Source organism: Sapajus apella, unplaced genomic scaffold (assembly GCF_009761245.1).
Source record: "Sapajus apella isolate SASKATOON/1434 unplaced genomic scaffold, GSC_monkey_1.0 scaffold16, whole genome shotgun sequence".
Lineage (NCBI taxonomy): Eukaryota > Metazoa > Chordata > Mammalia > Primates > Cebidae > Sapajus > Sapajus apella.
In genome coordinates this window covers 21178558-21198930 of record NW_022436956.1, presented here as the reverse complement: position 1 = coordinate 21198930, position 20373 = coordinate 21178558, and the positions used below count along the sequence as shown (strand labels likewise).

The 20373-nt window shown below is 47.8% G+C and overlaps 1 protein-coding gene across 1 annotated transcript in view; it reads left to right on the top strand.

Moving 5' to 3' along the window:
- Positions 1 to 5737, top strand: part of HTR3B (5-hydroxytryptamine receptor 3B) — a 40781-nt gene extending 35044 nt beyond the window's left edge. Inside the window, exons 7-9 of the mRNA XM_032285484.1 lie at positions 2864 to 3074; positions 4103 to 4285; positions 5433 to 5737. Coding sequence (XP_032141375.1) covers positions 2864 to 3074; positions 4103 to 4285; positions 5433 to 5668 — 630 coding nt within the window. The 3' untranslated portion in view covers positions 5669 to 5737. The remainder of the gene's footprint in view (positions 1 to 2863; positions 3075 to 4102; positions 4286 to 5432) is intronic.
- The last annotated feature ends 14636 nt before the right edge of the window (positions 5738 to 20373 follow it).

Sequence of the window (20373 nt, the reverse complement as noted above, 5' to 3'; positions counted from 1 at the left end):
CTTTGCTTATATTTTTCTTCCCCTTCGTGTAGTATCTGCCATGAAGTCTCTAGGGAGCGTTCCCATTTCTACCCTCCAGAGTCAGCAGGCATGGTCACCCCCTCACTCTGACCCCACAAGGCCAGATCACCAGTAGCCCAGAGTGGGCCACAACACAAAACCCCCATGGACTCTGACCACTTGACTCCCTCTTCCTTGCCCCCACCTACCCGCAGCCATCTCAGTCCCTGCATGATGACAGGAGCTAGAGGGGGCAGGCTGATGACAGTTATTTTTGTTGTTGCTTTTCTTGTTGATGGCACTTTGGTAGAAATGTGTTTGCTTTTCTTCTTTTTCTTTTTTTGGTATTATTGAGATGAAATGAATGTATTAGAAAAGTGTTTTAACCAAATTATTGCAAAGCAGTGAGCTTCGCTCTGGTTTAGGCATTTGCAGCCAATTATGGTTTAATGTGAACGGCAACAGCCAGACGACAATCTGCCAAACCACTCTGGCCTGCCAAGCTCCACGGAGTCGGGATGTGCTCCCAGACCCGATGGCTGGAGAGCCCCCACTCTTATCAGCAAGGTGATGTTCCATCTCCCCCAGCCAAGCTCTTCCCCCAGCACCTCCCGCTCTTCTCTAGTGGGAGATGGGGATGAAGAAGAACCCTGCACCCAACTCAGAGACCAAGAGTTGTAGCTATCTTGTCCTGGGAAGGAGCTTGGAATCGGGAGACATGGGGGCACATCCCAGCTCTGTCCTTTACTCAGCTTACTCACTTAAGGAGGCTGAGCTTTCCTTTTGAAAATCTATAAAGTGGAGGCTATTACCTACCAAGTTTGCAGCGAGGATTAAATAAATCACACCGTATGTGTGAAAGTGTCCAGCACACTGTCCGACATGTAGTGAGCAGTTCATTGTTTGGTGAATCAGAGAAATGGGAGATTTCAAATATTATTTTTGTCCAAATCCAACAGCAAAGGGCCCAGGAATACTCATTTGTTCTATAAACATTTATTGAATACGCACTATAAGATAGGTCTTATTTTTGGCCCCTTGGGGGATTATCATTACCCCGGAGATGGGATGAGATGAGCATCCAGGCCATAGTGGGGAAGCAGCCCTGCCGTTCACTCATTTCTCTTTAGGAAGGATGAGAACAGAGTATGTGCTTATTAAATACACTTTCCATCATCATCTCAAAGAAGTGAGGTATAAAAAATGGCAACAAGGCCGGGCGCAGTGGCTCACGACTATAATCCCAGCACTTTTGGAGGCCAACGTGAGTGGATCACGATGTCAAGAGTTCAAGACCAGCCTGGCCAACATAGTGAAACCTTGTCTCTACTAAAAATACAAAAAAATTACCAGGTGTGGTGGCGCAAGCCTGTAATCCCAGCTACTCAAGATGCTGAAGCAGGAGAATTGCTTAAACCCAGGAGGCGAAGGTTGCAGTAAGTGGAGATGGCGCCATTGCACTCCAATCTGGGTGACAGTGCAAGACTCCATCTCAAAAAAAGAATGGCAGCAATAGTCGTTTTATGACAAATTCCAAGCTACAAGAGCCACCCAGCAGCTCTGTGTGGTCAGCACAGTGCAGGCCAGCAGGACAGCTTCAGGGGGCCCCCACTGAGACCCATTCCTTCCCCCTCCACATCTGTGCTCCTGGAGACTGAGCTGTGGCTTGCAAAGATGGGACCCCTGGTCATGTTTGGCCAGTGGGGAGAGAGGGCGGGCCGGGAAAGTAGTGGCAGGAGATGGGAGGAGGGAGGAGGGCGAGTGGGGGTACTTGGCTCTCCATTTCCCTCCCAGTGGAGGCAACACCAGGCAGGCTAAGAGAAGCCACAGGTCTTATCTGGTAGCCTCTGCACAGCTTTCTCTTCAGGTCTAGTCGCCACTCCAGCTCTTGGCTCCTTCAGGCCTAAGGGTGGTAATAGCCCGCTCAGTCCCCCAAAAGCCCTGGGGTCTGCCCTACATCTTGTGGTTTCCCTATAGCCTGCTCACACCTTGCAAACAGTCTCTTTATTGAGCCCTCTTCAAACCTCCCAATTTAACTGTGCAATTTTTCCTGTTGGGAATGATAGGCACACAGGTGCTAAGGAGATAGATTAAACCAAAAAGTAATACAATAGGCCGGGTGCGGTGGCTCAAGCCTGTAATCCCAGCACTTTGGGAGGCTGAGGCAGGTGTACTACCTGAGGCCAAGAGTTCAAGACCAGCCTGGCCAACATGGTAAAACCCCATCTCTACTAAAAATACAAAAAAGCCAGGCATCGTGGTGTGTGCCTATAGTCCCAGCTACTCAAGAGGCTGAGGCAGGAGAGCCAGGGAGGTGGAGGTTGAGCTGAGATTGCGCCATTGCACTCCAGCCTGGACAAGAGGGAAATTCCATCCCACACACAAACACACAAGTAATACAATATATTGCATAAGTGGTTTCAGAAGGAAAATTTTAGTTTTGAAACAGTTTCTCACTTACTAGCTGTGTGAGTTTAAACCAGGAATTCAACCTCTTTGAAACTCAGTTTTCTCTTTTGTAAAATGAAGTTAATGATACCCAGCCTTAAAGTTGTGAAGACTGAATAAGTTAAGTTTATGAACCACTGAGTCTGGTCCTGGCACACAGCAAGTGGTAAGTAAATACCAGCTGCTGCTGCTTATTGTATTTATTAATAACAGCGCTATGTAAAACTTAAAGGATTTTTTCTCTTTTCTAAACCACAAAGTAAACTCAAACATATTTCTAAGATAAATTACAGAGAATTTTTCACATTATGCAAAGACGTTGGGACTTCAGAAAGCATTCCTGGCTGTGAATTTAGCCAAATCTGAGCCTGCTGGCCTAGATTCTCTTTTCATCGGATTGCTTGTCCCTGGCCAGGTGGTGATGCGCAGGCACCCCCTCGTCTATGTCGTGAAGCTGCTGATTCCCAGCATCTTTCTCATGCTGGTGGACCTGGGGAGCTTCTACCTGCCACTCAACTGCCGAGCCAGGATTGTGTTCAAGACCACTGTGCTGGTGGGCTACACCGTCTTCAGGGTCAACATGTCCAACCAGGTGCCACGGAGTGCAGGGAGCACCCCTCTGATTGGTAAGTAGTCTCAGGGTCACTGGACACTCATCTTATATGACCTGTCAAAGATCTGATGCTGGCCAGGCGCAGTGGCTCACGCCTAAAATATCAACACTTTGGGAGGCCGAGGCGGGAGGATCACTTGAGCTCAGGAGTCCAAGACCAGCCTAGACCAGCCTAGGCAACATAGTGAGACCTTATCTCTGCTAAGAATTTAAAAAATCAACAGGGCATTCAGTGTGTACTCACTGCAACCTCCACCCCCTGGGCTCAAGCAATTCTCCTGCCTCAGCCTCCTGAGTAGCTGGGATTACAGGCGTGTACCACCACACCCAGCTAATTTTTGTATTTTTAGTAGAGACAAGGTTTTACCATGTTGGCCAGGCTGGTCTGGAACTCCTGATCTCAGGCGATCAGCCCACCTTGGCCTCCCAAAGTGCTGGGATTACAGGTGTGAGCCACCACACCCAGCCTGTTTGTTTTTATCCCCAATTTCAACCAATTACCCAAAGCGAGGCATTGATTTCAGCTTTTCGGGAAGCTGAGGCAGGAGCATTGCTTGAGCCTAAAAGTTTGAGTCTGCAGTGAGCTATAATCCCACCAGTGCGCTGCAGCCTGGGTGACAGAGCAAGACCCTGTCTCAAAAAAAAGAAGGAGGGAGAGGGGAGGGGAGGGGAGAGGGAGAGAGGAGGGGAGGGGAGAGGGCCAGGTGCAGTGGCCCATATCCGTAATCACAACACTTTGAGAGGCTGAGGTGGGAGGATTGCTTGAATGCAAGAGTTCAAGACAACATAGTGAGGCCTTGTCTCTACAAAAAAATAAAAAAATTTAGCCTAGTGTGGTGGTGTGTGCCTGTAGTCCCAGCTATTCAGGAGGCTGAGGTGGGAGAATCACTTTAGCCCAATAGGTTAAGGCTGCAGTGAGCCATAATTGTACCACTGCACTCCAGCCTGGGCAATAGAGCCAGACCCTGTCCCTAAAGGAAAAAACATCTGATGCTGCATTTTGGACTGGGGGCTAACTGCACCTCTTCTGGCTTCTCTCAGGGTACTTCTTCATGGTCTGCATGGCCTTCTTGGTTCTCAGCTTAGCTAAGTCCATCGTGTTGGTCAGACTCTTCCACAGTGAGCGGCATGGTGGGCAGGATCAGCCCTTCTTGTGCTTCCGAGGGGACACCAATGCTGACGTGCCCAGAGTGGAGCCCAGGGCCCAGGGTGCTGCGGTAACAGGTGCGTCAGGAGCCTTGTGTTTCTCCCGTGTGGCTTGATTGCCTTCAAAATTCATTTCCAAAGTGATGTACTAGGTATTACGTTGGCCTATGTGAAAAATCTGAAACAGCTGCTGCTTAGCCTGGGCACGGCATTTTATACGCTCTCTCTGGAGACTGAAGGATGTCTCCTGCTGGCTTTCTAGAAAGTCTCATTTTGTTGCTTTTTGGTTGTTTAGGTTTGGTTTTTTGAGACGGGGTTTCGCCATGTTGCCCAGGCTGGTCTCGAATTCCTATGCTCAGGTGATCTTCCCTCCTCAGCCTCCCAAAGTGCTGAGATTGCAGGTGTGAGCCACTGCGCTCAGCTGAAAGCCTAATTTTGGCTTGACGGTCAGGCCCGCAGTTGCTCTTTGTTTGTTTTGATGGAGTCCTGCTGTGTTGCCCAGGCTTGAGTGCAGTGGTGCGGTCTCAGCTCACTGCAGCCTCTGCCTCTCAGGCTCAAGCTACTCTCCTGCCTCAGCCTCCCGAGTAGCCGGGACTAAAGGCATGCGCCACCATGCCTGGCTAATTCTTGTATTTTTAGTAAAGATGGGGTTTCACCATGTTGGCCAAACTTGTCTAAAACTCATGACCTCAGGTGATCTGCCCACCTCAGCCTCCCAGACATGGGATCACAGATGTGGGCCACAGTGCTCGAATTGTTTGTTTTTATCCCCAATTTCAACCAATTACCCAAAGTGACTGAGCCATTTATTTCAGCATAGTAAAGTGCTGGCTTGTACATGCACACACACACACACACACACACACACACACACACGGAACTCATGTCCATTTAGGTTCTAGTTGCTTAATGTGAACAAATATAAGAACCATCCCAGCCCCTAAAGCTCCTACTGAGTCCATTTGGGCTGACCTCTAGCGGGGAAAATCTCCTGAACGGATCTAGCACACATACACCCTGGTTATATAATACAGCTCTGACGTGTTCTCCGAGGCTTCCTGCAGTATAGCCTTGCCTCCCCTAATCGGGTGGGGAGAGTACCCAACCCACTGGTCAGTTCCACCCACAACTTTCCTTGAAGGATGAGGCCATCAGCTTCACAAGAAAGCCCAGGTGGGTCTTGGTAGTCCCTAGCTCACCCAGGGTGTTTTCCTCCATCACGCAGAGTCCTCACTCTATGGAGAGCACCTGGCCCAGTCAGGGACCCTCAAGGAAGTCTGGGCCCAGCTTCGATCTGTCAGCAGCTACCTCCAAACTCAGGAGCAGACAGACCAACAGGAGGTAGAGTGGCTGGCGCTCCTGTGCCGCTTTGACCAACTGCTCTTCCGAAGCTACCTTTTCCTGCTGGGGCTCTACGCCGTCACCCTGTGCTCCCTCTGGGCACTGTGGGGCGGCATGTGAAGACTGAAATGTTCGGATCTCAACAGTTGTGCTGGCGCTTAAGGGAGAGAGGAGGGGAGTAACAGTGGGTTAAAAAGCTTTCTGCATCGGGTGTGGTGGCTCTTGTCTATAGTCCCAGTGCTTTGGGAGGCCCCGGCAGGAGGATAGAGATTGCTTGAGTCTAGAAGTTTGAGAAAAACCTGGGCAACATCGTGAGACCCCATTTCTACCAATAAATAAATAAATAGCTGGGCATAGTGGCTCATGCCTGTAGTCTCAGTTGAGGTGGGAGGATTGCTTGAGCCCAGGGCTTCAAGGTTGCAGTGAGCCATGATTGCACCACTGCACTCCAGTCTGGGCAACAGAGCAAGATCCTGTCTCAAAAACATGAAATAAAAAGCTATCCGCCTTCATTGCCTCTCTGTTGAGTCCAGGTTCATATATCTAATAGTCTGCTATGTGACCCAAGAATCATACATTCATGATGAAAATGTATAAACAGTATGAGGTATACGGTAAAAAAGTAAACCTCCCTTCTTATCCCAGTCCACTCACCCAAAGTAACCACTGTTAGTAATTTCAGAAAATGTCTAGGCACACACATGCCTATATGTATGCTTAAGCAGTTTTTTTTTAAGTATAAGATGGTGCCATCTTCCCACCCTGCCTTGGCCATTTATTCAGTCACTCATTCAACAAAATCTTTACTGAGTATTGATTAAGTCCTAGGCATTATGTTAGGTACACCAGAGAATTCTAAATAAGTCAGCACAGATTATTATTCACTTGATTTGATTCCCATGGTCAACCTGGTACCAACCAATTAGAGCATAAAACTCCTACCATGGCTGGGCTCAGGGGCCCACGCCTGTAATCTCAGCACTTTGGGAGGCCAAGGCAGGTGGATCATTTGAGGTCAGGAGTTCGAGACCAGCCTTGTCAACATGGTGAAACCCCATCTCTACTAAAAATACAAAAATTAGCTGGGCATGGAGGCACACACCTGTAATCCCAGCTACTCAGGAGGCTGAGGCATGAGAATTGCTTGAACCTGGGAGGTGGAGGTTGCAGTGGGCTGAGATTGTGCCACTGCACTCACGCCTGGGTGACAGAGCCAGATTCCATCTCAAAAAAATAAAATAAAATAAAATAATAAATTTCTTGCCGTATCCCTCACCTTTTGAGACTCTTGTTACCACTTGCCAGCTAAGTCCACTGCTGCCACCTTCTTCCTGTGCCTCTTCAGCAGCCGTGTATCCCCAACAGAGAGAACCCTGGTGCCAAGGCTTCTAAGTGCAGTCTAGCACATCATTTGGTTCACACACCAGGGGCAATGCACCGGGTGGGAGGACAGGCATAGCCTATGGTCCTTTGGTTCAAGTAAGTTATAATCCACTGTCCCTGAACTCGTCAGCTACATTACACACTAAGTGGCTTTAAGAGAGATTTATTTTCTCACCAGTTGGGAAGCAGGAAGCCCAAGATCAAAGTGCCAACACGTGGTTTTTTTCTGAGCCCTCACCTCGGCTTGCAGGCTGCTGTCTTCTTGCTGTTTTCACATGACCTTTCCTCTGTGCCTGCTCATCTCTGCATTCAGATTTCCTCCTCTAACAAGGGCACCAGTCATGTTGGCTTAGGGTCTATCCTAGTGACCTCTTTAAACGTTCATTACTTTTTCAAGGCCCTATGTTCAAACACAGTCATATTCTGAGGTACTGGGGGTTAGGATGTCAACATATGAATTTTGGGGTGGTGGGCAGCAGACAGAGGGGACACATTTCAACCTGTAACATTCATGTGATTCTGGAGGTTTAGCAAGTCCAGAATCTGCAGAGTAGGCTGGCAGGCTAGAGACCTGGAGAAGAGTTGCAGTTTGAGTCCAAAAGTGGCAGAATTTCCTCTTCTTCCTGGAAGGTGAGTCTTTTACTAATAAGGCCTTCAACTGATTGGATGAGGCCCCCCCACACTATAGCCAGTAATCTGCTGTACTCAAAGTCTACTGATTTAAGTGTTAATCTCATCTAAAAATTACCCTCCCAGAAACATATAGAGTTTGACTAAAGATCTGTGTACCATGGTCTAGCTATATTGACACATAAAATTAACTATTACAATCCTGATGGCCCCTTAGCTTCCCATCTATGTCCACAGACCCATCCAGAACAGGAGAGCCTGCTCACCTGGCGCTTGGGTAACTAATCAACTTCCAGCTTATACTCTCCAGTAGCCAAATACATGTTGATTAGCCTACCTGTGGCCTCATAACCTGAATCCTAAGATTAGAATTCAATCCTTCCACAAAATAGCCTTCATTTTGTATTTGACTTTTTTTTTTTTTTTTTTGCCTCTTGCATTGTTTTCTATCACAGAGTCTTCAACCCAGCCAAGCCAACCCATTTGCCATCCTCCTCAGGAAGGGGTTTATTTCTATCTAAGCTTCTACTTCTAGCTGACACATTCTTCTGCTGCTTCGCCAATCTGTATTTCAACTCTGTCCTAGAGCCCTGCTCAAAACAGCCTTCTTCTCCGCAGCCTTTTCACCAGATCACCCCCACTCCTCCCGTCTCCACCTGTAGTCTTACCTGACCCCTTACATCCTTCTCTCTTTGAATGTTTTATGCCTGTGTGTGTTTGTGGTTTGCCATATCATCGACACACTCCTAGAATAGTTATCCTATTTTCTCCTTCTGGTTTAATGCCTCATCTATGCCCAGGTCCGTAAAGAGTGTTATATCATAGTGATTCTGCAATAACTATTGCAGGGAGACTCATGCTAGCTCACTGCTGATAGCGGACACGTATCTAGTGTGTTTTCCCAAGTCTGAGAGGCAAAATCTATCCAATGTCAGACCCCCAGTCTCTGGGCATTCCCCTCTCCCTCATCTGGTGCCATCATCTAAAGGTCAATGAGTAGAACACAGTGGGCTGTGTGATAGTCATCAGTCCTAATGCTGTCAGCAGAGGATACAAAAGTCCAAAAGCTGTTTGCGAGAAACTTTTTCCAGCACTAAAATTGCCTTTAAAAAAATCTGCCGCCCTCCATCCCCCGAAGAAAAAGAATTTAAATTCAAACAGCCTTTACCTGCATCCCCCTCTCTCATTACCTCCCAGTTAGTGCTCAGCGCCAATTGTCCATGAAATTCCACTGCTGCTGTTAATGAAATGAGGAACATAAGAAGTTTGTGAACAGGAAGTGTCCATGCAAACCTCCACCTGTTTCCTTCCTCACTTCCTGCTTTCTACTGCTGGCCTCCTCTGCTTTGATGTGCTCAGTTAGGCATCACGGTCCCGACGGCCCCTTAGCTTCCCATCCATGTCTATTCTGGCTTTCTGTACTCCCTCCTCCAGTTAACAGAGGAGCAAAGGAGGAAAAGGCCTGCAGTGAACTCATCACTGTGGGGTCTCTCTCCTTCCCAGCTATGTCTTGGAGAAAGCACCAGTGTAAAAGTCAGGATTCCTGACAATTATGGTCCTGGCTCTGTCATTATCTAGCCAAGGGACCTCCATGAGCCTAACTTCTCAGACCTCAACTTACTTTATTTGAAACTGGGACTGATTATGTTTATTTTACCTGCTATCACAGAGTTATAAGGATCAAAATGAAAGACTATATTGAATAGTGCTCTGAAAAGTAAATAATGCCTCACAAAATAAAGATAAGACCTGCTTGCCATCAACAGATGGACTCAGTCTCGAGTTTTTGGTGTGGGATCTGATTTCCAGCTCCCTCTATCAGAATCCAGTCATGGACTCTGGTTCTCCCCCAGTGGCACCACTACTATAGGATGCAAAGGGCAAGGCTGAAGCCATTACCTGCCTCCTTACAGAGAAATTGTGTAGCAGGGGTTGCCAAAGGGACTTCCCATTCCATCTCACATGCAGCTCACCTTTGTTCCATTCTCAGACGACATTGCCCAGATTCTTTCCATCAGCCTCTAAGAAGCAGCCCTTTCAGAGTGAAACCTAGCCACCATGCTGGTCCGAGTGTGCCCTTCCTCTGTCTAGTGCCAAATGGCCTTAATCTCAGCTGCAACCCAGAACTCATTGAAAGCCCCAGAGTCACATCTGCATTCTGAAGGAATGACATCGTAAACCAAAAATAAAATTCTAAGGGCCCTCCAGCCATCCAAATGGACTCCATTCTCTCAGTGAGGACACCCCAAAGTTAACCTGAAAGACTGGTTCAGGCAATGTTGAAAGCGGGTGTCAGACATGCCTCATGATGCTCTCCCTTTTGGAATTCAGGAAATGTTGACCAGCATCAGCATAAAAATCAACACAGATCTTAAGTCTGATAAGAAACATTTACAATCTATTCTCTCTGAAGCCTGCTACCTGGAAGTTTCATCTGCATGATAAAACTTTGGTCTCGAAGGCCGGGCGTGGTGGCTCAAGCCTGTAATCCCAGCACTTTGGGAGGCCGAGGCGGGTGGATCACGAGGTCGAGAGATTGAGACCATCCTGGTCAACATGGTGAAACCCCGTCTCTACTAAAAATACAAAAAATTAGCTGGGCATGGTGGTGCGTGCCTGTAATCCCAGCTACTCAGGAGGCTGAGGCAGGAGAATTGCCTGAACCCAGGAGGCGGAGGTTGTGGTGAGCCGAGATTGTGCCATTGCACTCCAGCCTGGGTAACATGAGTGAAACTTCGTCTCAAAAAAAAAAAAAAAAAAAAAAAAAAAAAAAAACTTTGGTCTCCCCAACCCCTTATTGTAATCCAGACATTTCTTTGTATTGATAATAACCCTTTTAAACAACTGACAATCAGAAAAAATTAAATCTACTTATGATCTGGAACCCCCTGTCCCACTGGCTTTGAGTAGTCCCACCTTTCTGGATGGAACCAATATATATCTTAAATGTATTTGACTGATGTCACATGTCTCCCTGAAATGCACAAACCAAGCTGTGCCCTTACTACCTTGGGCACATGTTTTTGTAAGGTCTTTTAGGCTGACTGACCACACCGTAGACAGCATGGTAACCTCTGTGACTGCACATACACTCCAGAGAGTTCCTGGAACTAGAAAGTCTGAAGTAACTGGAAAACCATAAAAAGGGGAAGAATGATCAACCCCTGCAGTGCCTAATTAACTTTGTGACATTCTCCTATTGTTCCTTATTCTCTCCTCAACTGATAAGGCAATTGGACTTTGTAACTGACCTTGGTCAACCTCATGACTCCAGACCCTATCACCCCCTCCCAGCTTGCAAAAACCACCCTGAACTGTAACTTCTGTAACTTTCCACTGCCTATCCCAAACCTACAAAACCAACTCCTATCCCACAGCCCTGCGCTGAGTCTCTTTTCAGACTCAGCCTGCTTGCACCTGGGTGAATAAACAGCCATGTTGCTCACACAAAGCCTGTTTGAGGTGTCTCTTCATTCAGAGCGTGCATTTAACAGTTCTCCAGGTCTCCTGGGGGCTGGGTCACTGGCCACGGTCTCTCATATTTGGCTCAGAATACATCTCTTCCAATATTTTACAGAGTTTGACTCTTTTCTTCAACAACATCACGAACAAATGGCACTACAGACCTCTTCCTGGAATAGTGTCCCTCTGTTGTGGGAGGAATATGGGGTGCCAGCAGCCCTTATTTGCAGAGCAGCTTTAGCTCAGCCCCTCCAAATGTTCATACATTTCATGATTCCTGTTTCATAGAGAAAGGAAACTGAGGAACAGAGCAAAAATGGGATTCTCCCAGCTGTGAACGCGCCTACCATCTGCTCTTTGCCAGAATCCAAGGTGGTTTCAGCACTCGCCAAGAAATCACAGCTCCAATTCTGGGGACTTCACTGATGTCTAGAATAAAGACTTAGTTAAGCACAGTCCCAGGCTAGCCAGGCAGCCCCAGTTCATGATGTTGCAGAACTTTCTCCTTAGTTCAGCTAAAAACAGGGTCCTTGTCACACAGCCATGAAAAATCAGGCTTGCAGACATTTTGAAGAACAAGAAAAATGGAATTTACTGGACGAAAAGGAAGAAAAAAATGGAAACAGGGACTCTCAGCAAAGGGAGAGACCTGCTGGCCAGTTTTCCCACCTCACAGATTGAATTCCCAGTTACCACACCCCAGAACAGGAGAGAGAGGCCAGGCTCCTCCCCGCTGCAAAGGGCATGAATGTTCCATGGCTCTACCCTGTTCTCCCAGTGTGCAGGCTGGTAAGGGGTTCTCCAGGGATCTTCCCCCTTTATACTGGGTTGTCTCAATTATATTTCTTTTTCTTTTTTTTTTTTGAGACAGAGTTTCACTCTGTTGCCCCACCCAGACTGGAGTGCCGTGGTGTCATCTTGGCTCCCTGCAGCCTCCACCTCCTAAGTTCAAGCGATTCTTGTTTCTCAGCCTCCTGAGTAGCTGGGACTACAGGCATGCGCCACCATACTTAGCTAATTTTGTATTTTTAGTAGAGATGGGGTTTCACCATGTTGGCCAGGCTGGTCCCGAACTCCTGACCTCAGGTGATCTACCTGCCTTGGCCTCCCAAAGTGCTAAGATTACAGGCATGAGCCATCATGCCTGACTTCAATTGTATTATAAGATGACTTCTGAATGGGGCTCTGATGACCTCCCTGAGCCTCTGCAGCCTTGGGGATTGCCAATAATCAGGTGACAGAGGGTCTCCCTTTCCTCCCAAGATACCCACCACACCTTCTGCAGTTGTCCTAGAGGAGCGGGAGCTCCAAGATCAAGTTAGCTGAGCTTTTCACCTTTTAAACCACTTTGCGTCTCCTGTGGTCTGCCTTTCCAGCCTGGATGGGCCATGAGGGGAGCCAGAGTGAACCCCGCCCTTGCTAAAATTCATCCTCCAGATGCTCTCACTTCTCAGAGATTTAATTACACATTTTAAGGGAAGGTTAGTAGAAGTGGGTGGAGTCTAAGTTTTATCCTGCCCTGTGGCTCTGAGGCTTCCAGAAAACTTGAGAGCTTGGGTTTTAAGGTAACGAGTCACTCCACCAATTCCTGCATGGTGGATTGTCTCCGCAGGGCAGAGAGCCCTCCAGAAACACTGAGCTTCTTCCCTGCAAGCCCATCTGTGACCCTGGGCTCCACCTTGGCCATCGCCCTGTCGAGCTTAGCCTACCTTGTCCTGTTCCCTGGCTCAGACTCCATCTCAGCAGCCGGAACTGCTCAGTCCTGAGTTATTTACCTGCGGAGACAGTAAGAGCTTCATAATTAGCTGAGCAACAGCATGGAGTCTTTTACGAGCAGCCACGCCCCCCACCACACTCTGGTGTCCGTAATTGAAATGACCCACGCCAGTGATTAGATTAGGGGGCTGAAGAAGCCCAGCACGCTGCCCCGAGCCCCCTCCACACCTTATCGGGGAGGTGATGTAGTTAAGTTTGTGCTTCATTTGGCAGAGGCCATAAAGAAGGAATTGCAGCAAGGTTTTCTGCAGGGGTGGAAGGCACTGCTGGGCCGTGGGCAGCCTCTGTGTCAGGCAGAATCCCGATCTGAATGGGAGAGAGCCCTTTTTTCCCCTTTACCTCACCCTCTCTACCTCTCCTGCAACCTGTGCTGGGCTCTGAAGGCCTGGGGCATATGTAAGTCCAGCGAGATGGTCATCCCTCCTCAGTGTCACTGGTGATCCAGGCCTCACGTGGACAGCCGGCTTCTGGTCACCCTGCTCATCCTCTTTGGAGAGCGCCAGACTGAGGGCAAGGGAATCAGGTGCTGCCGGCAGTTCTTTTTCTCCTGGCCCAGTCTTGGCTTGCAGCTCTTCCTTACAGGAGCCTCCTTCTGTACCCCAGCTCCCTTCTCCTGTGGTCTCTTCCCACCACCTGCCCCTTTTGCACGGGACTGCATTTGGCCAAGTTGTGCAATAGCTGAAGTTTCCTTTCGTTCCTTTCTCTTTCCCACCCATATCTACCCAGGGACCTATGTCGGCACGCTGCCCAAAGAACATCTCACTGTTGTGCTCTTCCCAAATCTCCTTCCCGGACACCAAGCACTAATGAGATCTAAACCCTTCCACTGTGCCAATGCCTTTTAAATACAGTCATTTAAAATTAATCTGTTCTGAAATACAAATTGGTAAAACGAGTTCATGCCAAATTTCCAACCTGGGTACATTTATCCCTAGTGTGGCTCAGCACTGTGCCAGGTATACTCAAAGCCCCAGAACGAACATGATTTCTCTTCTAAAGCATTGGTTTTACTCAACAGTATGTTGTTAGAATTATTTACTTTCTTGTGAAAATAGGTACTGATATATTTTGGTGAGGAAACAAACATTTAGAATAGAACCTTAAAGATACAACTTTATTTTAAAAAATATTTTATTTTTTAATTATTATGGGTACACAATACTTATACATATGTATAGGGTAAGTGTGATATTTTGATACAAGTATACAATGTGTAATGATCAAATCAGGGTAACTGAAATATCCATCACCTCAAGTATTCATCATTTCTTTGTATTAGGAACATTCCAACTCCACTCTTCAGTTATTTTTTGTTTGTTTGTTTTGAGACGGAGTCTCGCTCTTTCGCCCAGGCTGGAGTACAGTGGCGCAATCTCAGATCACTACAACCTCTGCCTCCTAGGTTCAAGAGATTCCCCTGCCTCAGCCTCAAAAGTAGCTGGTATTATAGGCGTGCACCACCAGGCCCGGCTAATTTTTGTATTTTTTACAAGATTTCGCCACATTGGCCAGGCTGGTCTCAAACTCCTGACCTCAAGCAATCTACCCACCTTGGCCTCCCAAAGTGCTGGGATTACAAGCATGAGCCACTGCGCCTGGCCTTACTCTTTGGTTATTTTGAAATGTACAATAAATCATTGTTAACTGTAGTTCTCCTATTATGCTACCAGTCACTAGATCTCATTCCTTCTAACTGGACTTTTGTACCCATTAGCCATTTCCTTTTTATCCCCTCTCCTTCCCACTACCTTTCCCAGGTAGTGGAGAAGAGGGGGATAAAAAGAAAACCATCTGCAGTGAGCCAAGGTCGCTCCACTGCACTCCAGTCTGGCGTCTGGTGACCAAGCAAGACTGTTTCAAAAAAAAAAGGGAACAACCATCATTCTGCCCTCTATCTCTATGAGTTCAATTGTTTTGTTTTGTTTTTAGCTTCCACATATAAATGGGAACATGCAATGTTTGTCTTTCTGTGCCTGGCTTATTTCACTTAACAGAACGACCTCCAGTTCCATCCATGCAGCAAATGACAGAATTTAATTCCTTTTTATGGCTGAATAATATTTCATTGTGTCTATGTACCACATTTTCTTTATGCATTCATCTATTGATGGACATTTAGGTTGATTCCATATTAAAGATAAAATTTTAAGCTTCGTGGAAGGGGATTCTCTTTTGCTCTGCCTTTGCTTTAAAATAGAGCATATTAATAGAAAATTTGAGGTATTGGCAAGGCCAACAGATCAGGAGACAATTGCTGGAAAAGATGGTTTATTATTCGTAGTTCCCAAGCGGGGAGCATGAGCCGCATAACACGATGGGGAGTGGGGCATGCACACCTGAAAATGCCCAGGTTGATTACAGCGGTGAGGGTGGGGGGGCACTGTGAGGAAGAGCCTTTATAGTTTCTGCGGGAAGGAGCAGGTAAGGCAGGGTAAGCAGGCTTAGGATGGGCTAGTGTGAGTAATTTCTGGGGACTCTGGGGTATGGTGACTCTCCCTAGTTGTCTGATACCCAGCCCTGGGATCATTAGGGCAGGTGGATAGTGGCTTGGAGTATGAGAACCTAATAAAAAGGGTTATTGGGGATGTGGGCTCCGGATTGGTTTGTATTTGAAAAATGTGCTTGTAGGAGAGTCGTTTGCTGTCTCTAGGAACTGGCTAACCCTGGGAGGGGCAGTCTCTCCAGGGTCAGCAAGGCCCCAGATGTCAAAGAATATACAAAATAAAGGACATGGCTAATACTGCCCCTCAGAGATTCCAGTCAGGACACATCCTTTCCTTCTGGTTTTGGGTAGTTTAGTGGAAATGGGCAGCAGAACTCAAAGGACTGGCTCTCTAGGTGACACTGTTGGATATTGTGGCAAGCATGTAGGAAAAAGATATTTGAGGAAAGCAATATCTGGGCAAGACATATTCATTCATGCATTGGTCCACTCATGCACTCATCTGGTGGTAGTAACTTGAGCATCGGCTCTGTGTCCGGGACCTTGCCGGGTGCCAGAATAGCACCATGAATAGGACACTCAGAGTTTCTGGCCTTGAAGAAGCTTTTAATCCAACAGAAGTGATGTAGTAAAAAGAGTACAGGTTTGGGGGCCAGAAACATGCATTTGAGTTCCATTACAGCACAATACTTCGAGCTGACATGGATTTCATCTGAGTGCAAACCTGATGGTTTGGCAGAAGCTGCCTGGAGTACTGTCTGGAGACAGAATTTTGGGTCACCAGTGAGCTCTGTGGGAAAGCATGCTGGGATGAATTAGTGCTGTCAGCCACAGGTGACATCAGGTGACGGACAATCAGAGCTTGCCATGTGCCAAGCAGTGTGCTGTGTGCTTTGGATGGCTGTATTCTAGACCATTAGAATCTTTTTCTCTCAGTAGGTACATAGGTAGGTAGGTAGATAGATAGCTAGGATTATGGATGATACTAGGGCTTTATGAAAATTATAAATATAACGGTAAATATAATGAAATTTCTTAATATATATAATCCTCACAATAACCTTAGTGTTATCATTCCCATTTCACAGTTGAAAAAAAAAAAAAACCTGAGGCACAGAGAGATTAGGTAAGTTGCTTAAGATCACTGAGTTAGAAAGTGACCAAACTAGGATTCAAATCTAAGCATCCTGGGTTCAGGCTCCCTGCTCTTGGACAGGTGCACTCTGACTCTAGATGTGCTCTTTTGACCCTTCTTTTAAACAGAGACAGGGTCTCACTCTGTCACCCAGGCTGGGGTGCAGTGGCACAATCTCGGCTCACTGCAGCCTCAACCTTCTGGGCTCAAGTGATCTTCCTACCTCAGTCTTCCAAATAACTGGAAATACAGGCACAAAACACCATGCCCAGCTAATTTTATTATTATTATTATTATTATTATTATTATTATTATTTTTGGGATGGGGTTTCGCTTTTGTTGCCCAGGCTGGAGTGCAATGGTGCAATCTTGGCTCACCACAACCTCCACCTCCCAGGTTCAAGTGATTCTCCTGCTGCAGCCTCTGGAGTAGCTGGGATTACAGGTGCCTGCCACCACACCTGTTAATTTTTTGTATTTTTAGTAGAGACAGGGTTTCTCTGTGTTGGTCAGGCTGGTCTCAAACTCCTGGCATCAGGTGATCCACCTGCCTCAGCCTCTCAAAGTGCTGGGATTACAGGCGTGAGCCACCGTGCCCGGGCTTGATTTTTGTATTTTTTGTGACATGGGGGTCTTGCTATATTGCCTAGGTGAGTCTTGACTCAAGTGAACCACCCACTTGAGTGCTGAAATTTCAGGCATGAGCCATGGCACCCTGCCAACCTTTACTCCTTAAAAGCCTCTGATATTTGCCAACTTTATATGTGAGAGGGAGGGGCTCATGTTAGAATAAATGAATTTCATTTCCAGCCCCAGCACTCAATAGGTTTGTGACTCTGGTCAAGTTACTTCACTATCTTAGAACTTCGGTTCTTTTCCATCTGGAAATTCTAGAAAGAGGTGGGTTTTTTTTTGTTTGTTTGAGACAGAGTCTCACTCTATTGCCCAGGCTGGAGTGTAGTGGTGAGATCTCGGCTCACTGCAACCTCTACCTCATAGGTTCAAGTGATTCTCCTACCTCAGCCTCCTGAGTAGCTGAGATTACAGGTGCCCACCACCACACCTGCTAATTTTTGCATTTTTAGTAGAGACAGAGTTTCATCCTGTTGGACAGGCTGGTCTCGAACTCCTGACCTCAAGTGATCTGCCAGCCTAGGCCTCCCAAGGTTCTGGGAGGTGTGAGCTACCTTGCCCGGCCTAGAAGGAGGTGTTTTGCTGAGGTGTTGAGAGAATGAAATAAGATAAGATGTATTAAGTGCTGAGCGCAGTGCCTTGCATTCAGGCATTGAGAAGGATAGGTTCTTCTTCATCACCACCTTACCACAGGGCTGTTATGAGCTCCCAGGGAGATCACATATGAAAGCGCTTTGTAAACTCACCAGATTTGCTCCTCAGAGTGTGGGTCCAGGACCAGCAGCATCAGCATCACCTGGGGACTTGTAAGAAATGCAGAATTTCAGGTCCTCCCAGACCTCCGGAATCTGAATCTGATTTCCAACCGTTCTCTCGGGGGACCGATGTGCACATTGTCTTTGGAGTAGCAGGGATTGAAGAAAGATGGAGGTAAAGGGTGACAGCGGGTGCTAAGGGAGGCCTGAGGAGCTGGGTGTTCATGGGGCAGCCCAGTGTCACATGCAGCCCACCCCTGCTACCAGGACAGCTGGGCCCACGGGGCACCTGCCAATCACTGCGCTGCACTCGGTAATCTCCCCTCCTCACAATCGGAGCAGTCAAGCACTCGCGCAGCTGGGAGGCTGAATTATAGGCTGCAGGCAGATGGCAGAGATGGCTCTGTGTGTGCGGTCCAAGGAGAGAGTGAGTGAAGGGCAAACAGGGCCTCTTCCACAGCCCCCGTCCCCTGTAGCAAACATGCTCTTTTCTGGAGAACGAGGCTGGGCTGCCAGCACCAGGGATCAGGTGGTCCCCGGTTTCCCAGAGCCCACTTGCTGCCCTGGGCCAGCCTCCAGGCTCTCCTGCCTGCTGAGTCATGGGCATGGTACATTGAGGGACCCTCTGCCCTGTGCCCCTTAGTTGTGTGAGTCCCCCTTCCTGAGGGAGAATTGTCCTTTAGCTGACTCTCCTCCCACAGATACAGCCCTTTTGTTCATCCAAATGCTCCCCTTTCCCCAGAGCATGAAACATCAGGACATCAGATGGAGGTAGGCCTGAGACTGGAGGAACCATGTGGTTGTCATCCTTCTGTTTCTCCAGCTTCTAGCCAAAGACTGGCACAGGGCAGAGGTTGAGAGAGTTCTGGCTGAAGGAGCATCCATGTCAGTTTCCTCGGAAGACAGCCAGCAGGACTGCAGTGAGGGAAGCGCCTGGCCGCCATCTCCTACCAGAGACCTGGTGGTGGACAGTGAGGGAGGAAGAATCCCAGGCTGTGCTGCTGCCACTGCTCCTTCCCCTGCCTCCCACAGCTGCCAGTGCTGGAGGGAGGCAGCACCCTTAGAGACCGGATGCTCTGTCTTTGCGTTCTGGTCCCAGGCTGCTCAGTGGCCTGTTCTCCCTGCCGCCACCATGTCTCAGTCCTGGTCCCTGTGAGGGATGAAAGATCTCTCCATCTCCCCGATCTTCCCTTTCTGGTGATATTTCAAATACCCATTAGGTTTTATGGGGCATTGCTTCCAAGGCTATAGGAGATGGCTCTGGGGCTGCACTCCAGGTGCTTAGGTCCCCCGAGCCTGTTGACTCTTCTGCCACACAGCCTGTCCTCCCATCACACCCTACCCCCTTGCGCTTGAGCCACCACATCCCTCTCCCTGCCATCCTGAGCTTGACACAGAGGACACTAGGCAGAGCCCAGGCTTGTCATTGAGGCTTTATAGACCTGGGGTCCACTGCTCTGCCTCTTGGGCAACAGAGAAAGAGTGTGTGTATGTGTCTGAGGCAGTAACTCAAAGTTGGAGGAGAATCTAGACCAGCTCAAGCAAAGCTCTCATTTTGCAGACAAGGCTGGGAGAAAATAACAATATACCCAAGATAACACTAAAGACAATGATAATGATTACTGATAGCTACTGAAATGGTGCATGTTTATGTATCACGCATTGGATGAGGACTTTCCATGGTGAAGCTAATTTAGCCCACATGACCATCTTCCATGATATGTTACACTTACAGATACAGAAACTGAGGCTCAGACAGGTTAAGAAACCTGCCTACCACCACTCAGCAAGTGAGTGAAAGAGCAGAATGTGGTGTCAGGATTTTTGCTTGAACATCAAGCAGCTTTAGTAGCTTCTTCTGAAAAGCAAAGTGGTGAGGCTAAGGGCCCATGCCCCTCCAACTCCTTGGAGCTGTGGAGGCAGCTCCATTACCTGAGCTCTTGCGGGGTAGAATTTGCAAAGGTGAGGGGTTATCATTCCAATCCAGCGTTATACCCTGCTGGGGAAGAGGCCCCCGCCCCAGGTGAGAAGATGCACACATTGCCTTGGGCTAGAATCTTGAGGATCCCATGTGCCTCTCTGTCCAGGCTGAAGAGATGTAAATGAGAAGGGAAGCAGGGAAGGGAGAGGTGTCAGAAATGGGACTGGGCTAGGCCAGCAGCGTGACTCACACCTGTAATCCCAGCACTTTAAGAGACTGAGGCCTGGTGGATCACTTGAGGTCAGGAGTTCGAGACAAGGCTGGCCAACATGGTGAAAATATGTTTTGTCTTTACTAAAAATATAAAAATCAGCTGGGCATGTGGTGGGCACCTGTAATTCCAGCTACTCAGGAGGCTGAGGCAGGAAAATTGCTTGAACCCGAGAGGTGGAGGTTGTAGTGAGCTGAGAGCAAGCCCACCACACTCTAGCCTGAGAGGCAGAGCAAGACTCCAACTCAAAAAAAAAAACAAAAAAAAAGAAAAGAATCTTATTCAGATCACCTCATTAAGTCCTCCCCAAAACTCTGTGGTAGGTGACATGCATCTGTCTTCCCAAGTTTCAGAGAGGTTGACTTATCCAAGGCATGTAGCTAAGAATTGGCAGAGCTGGCATTTGAATGATGTTA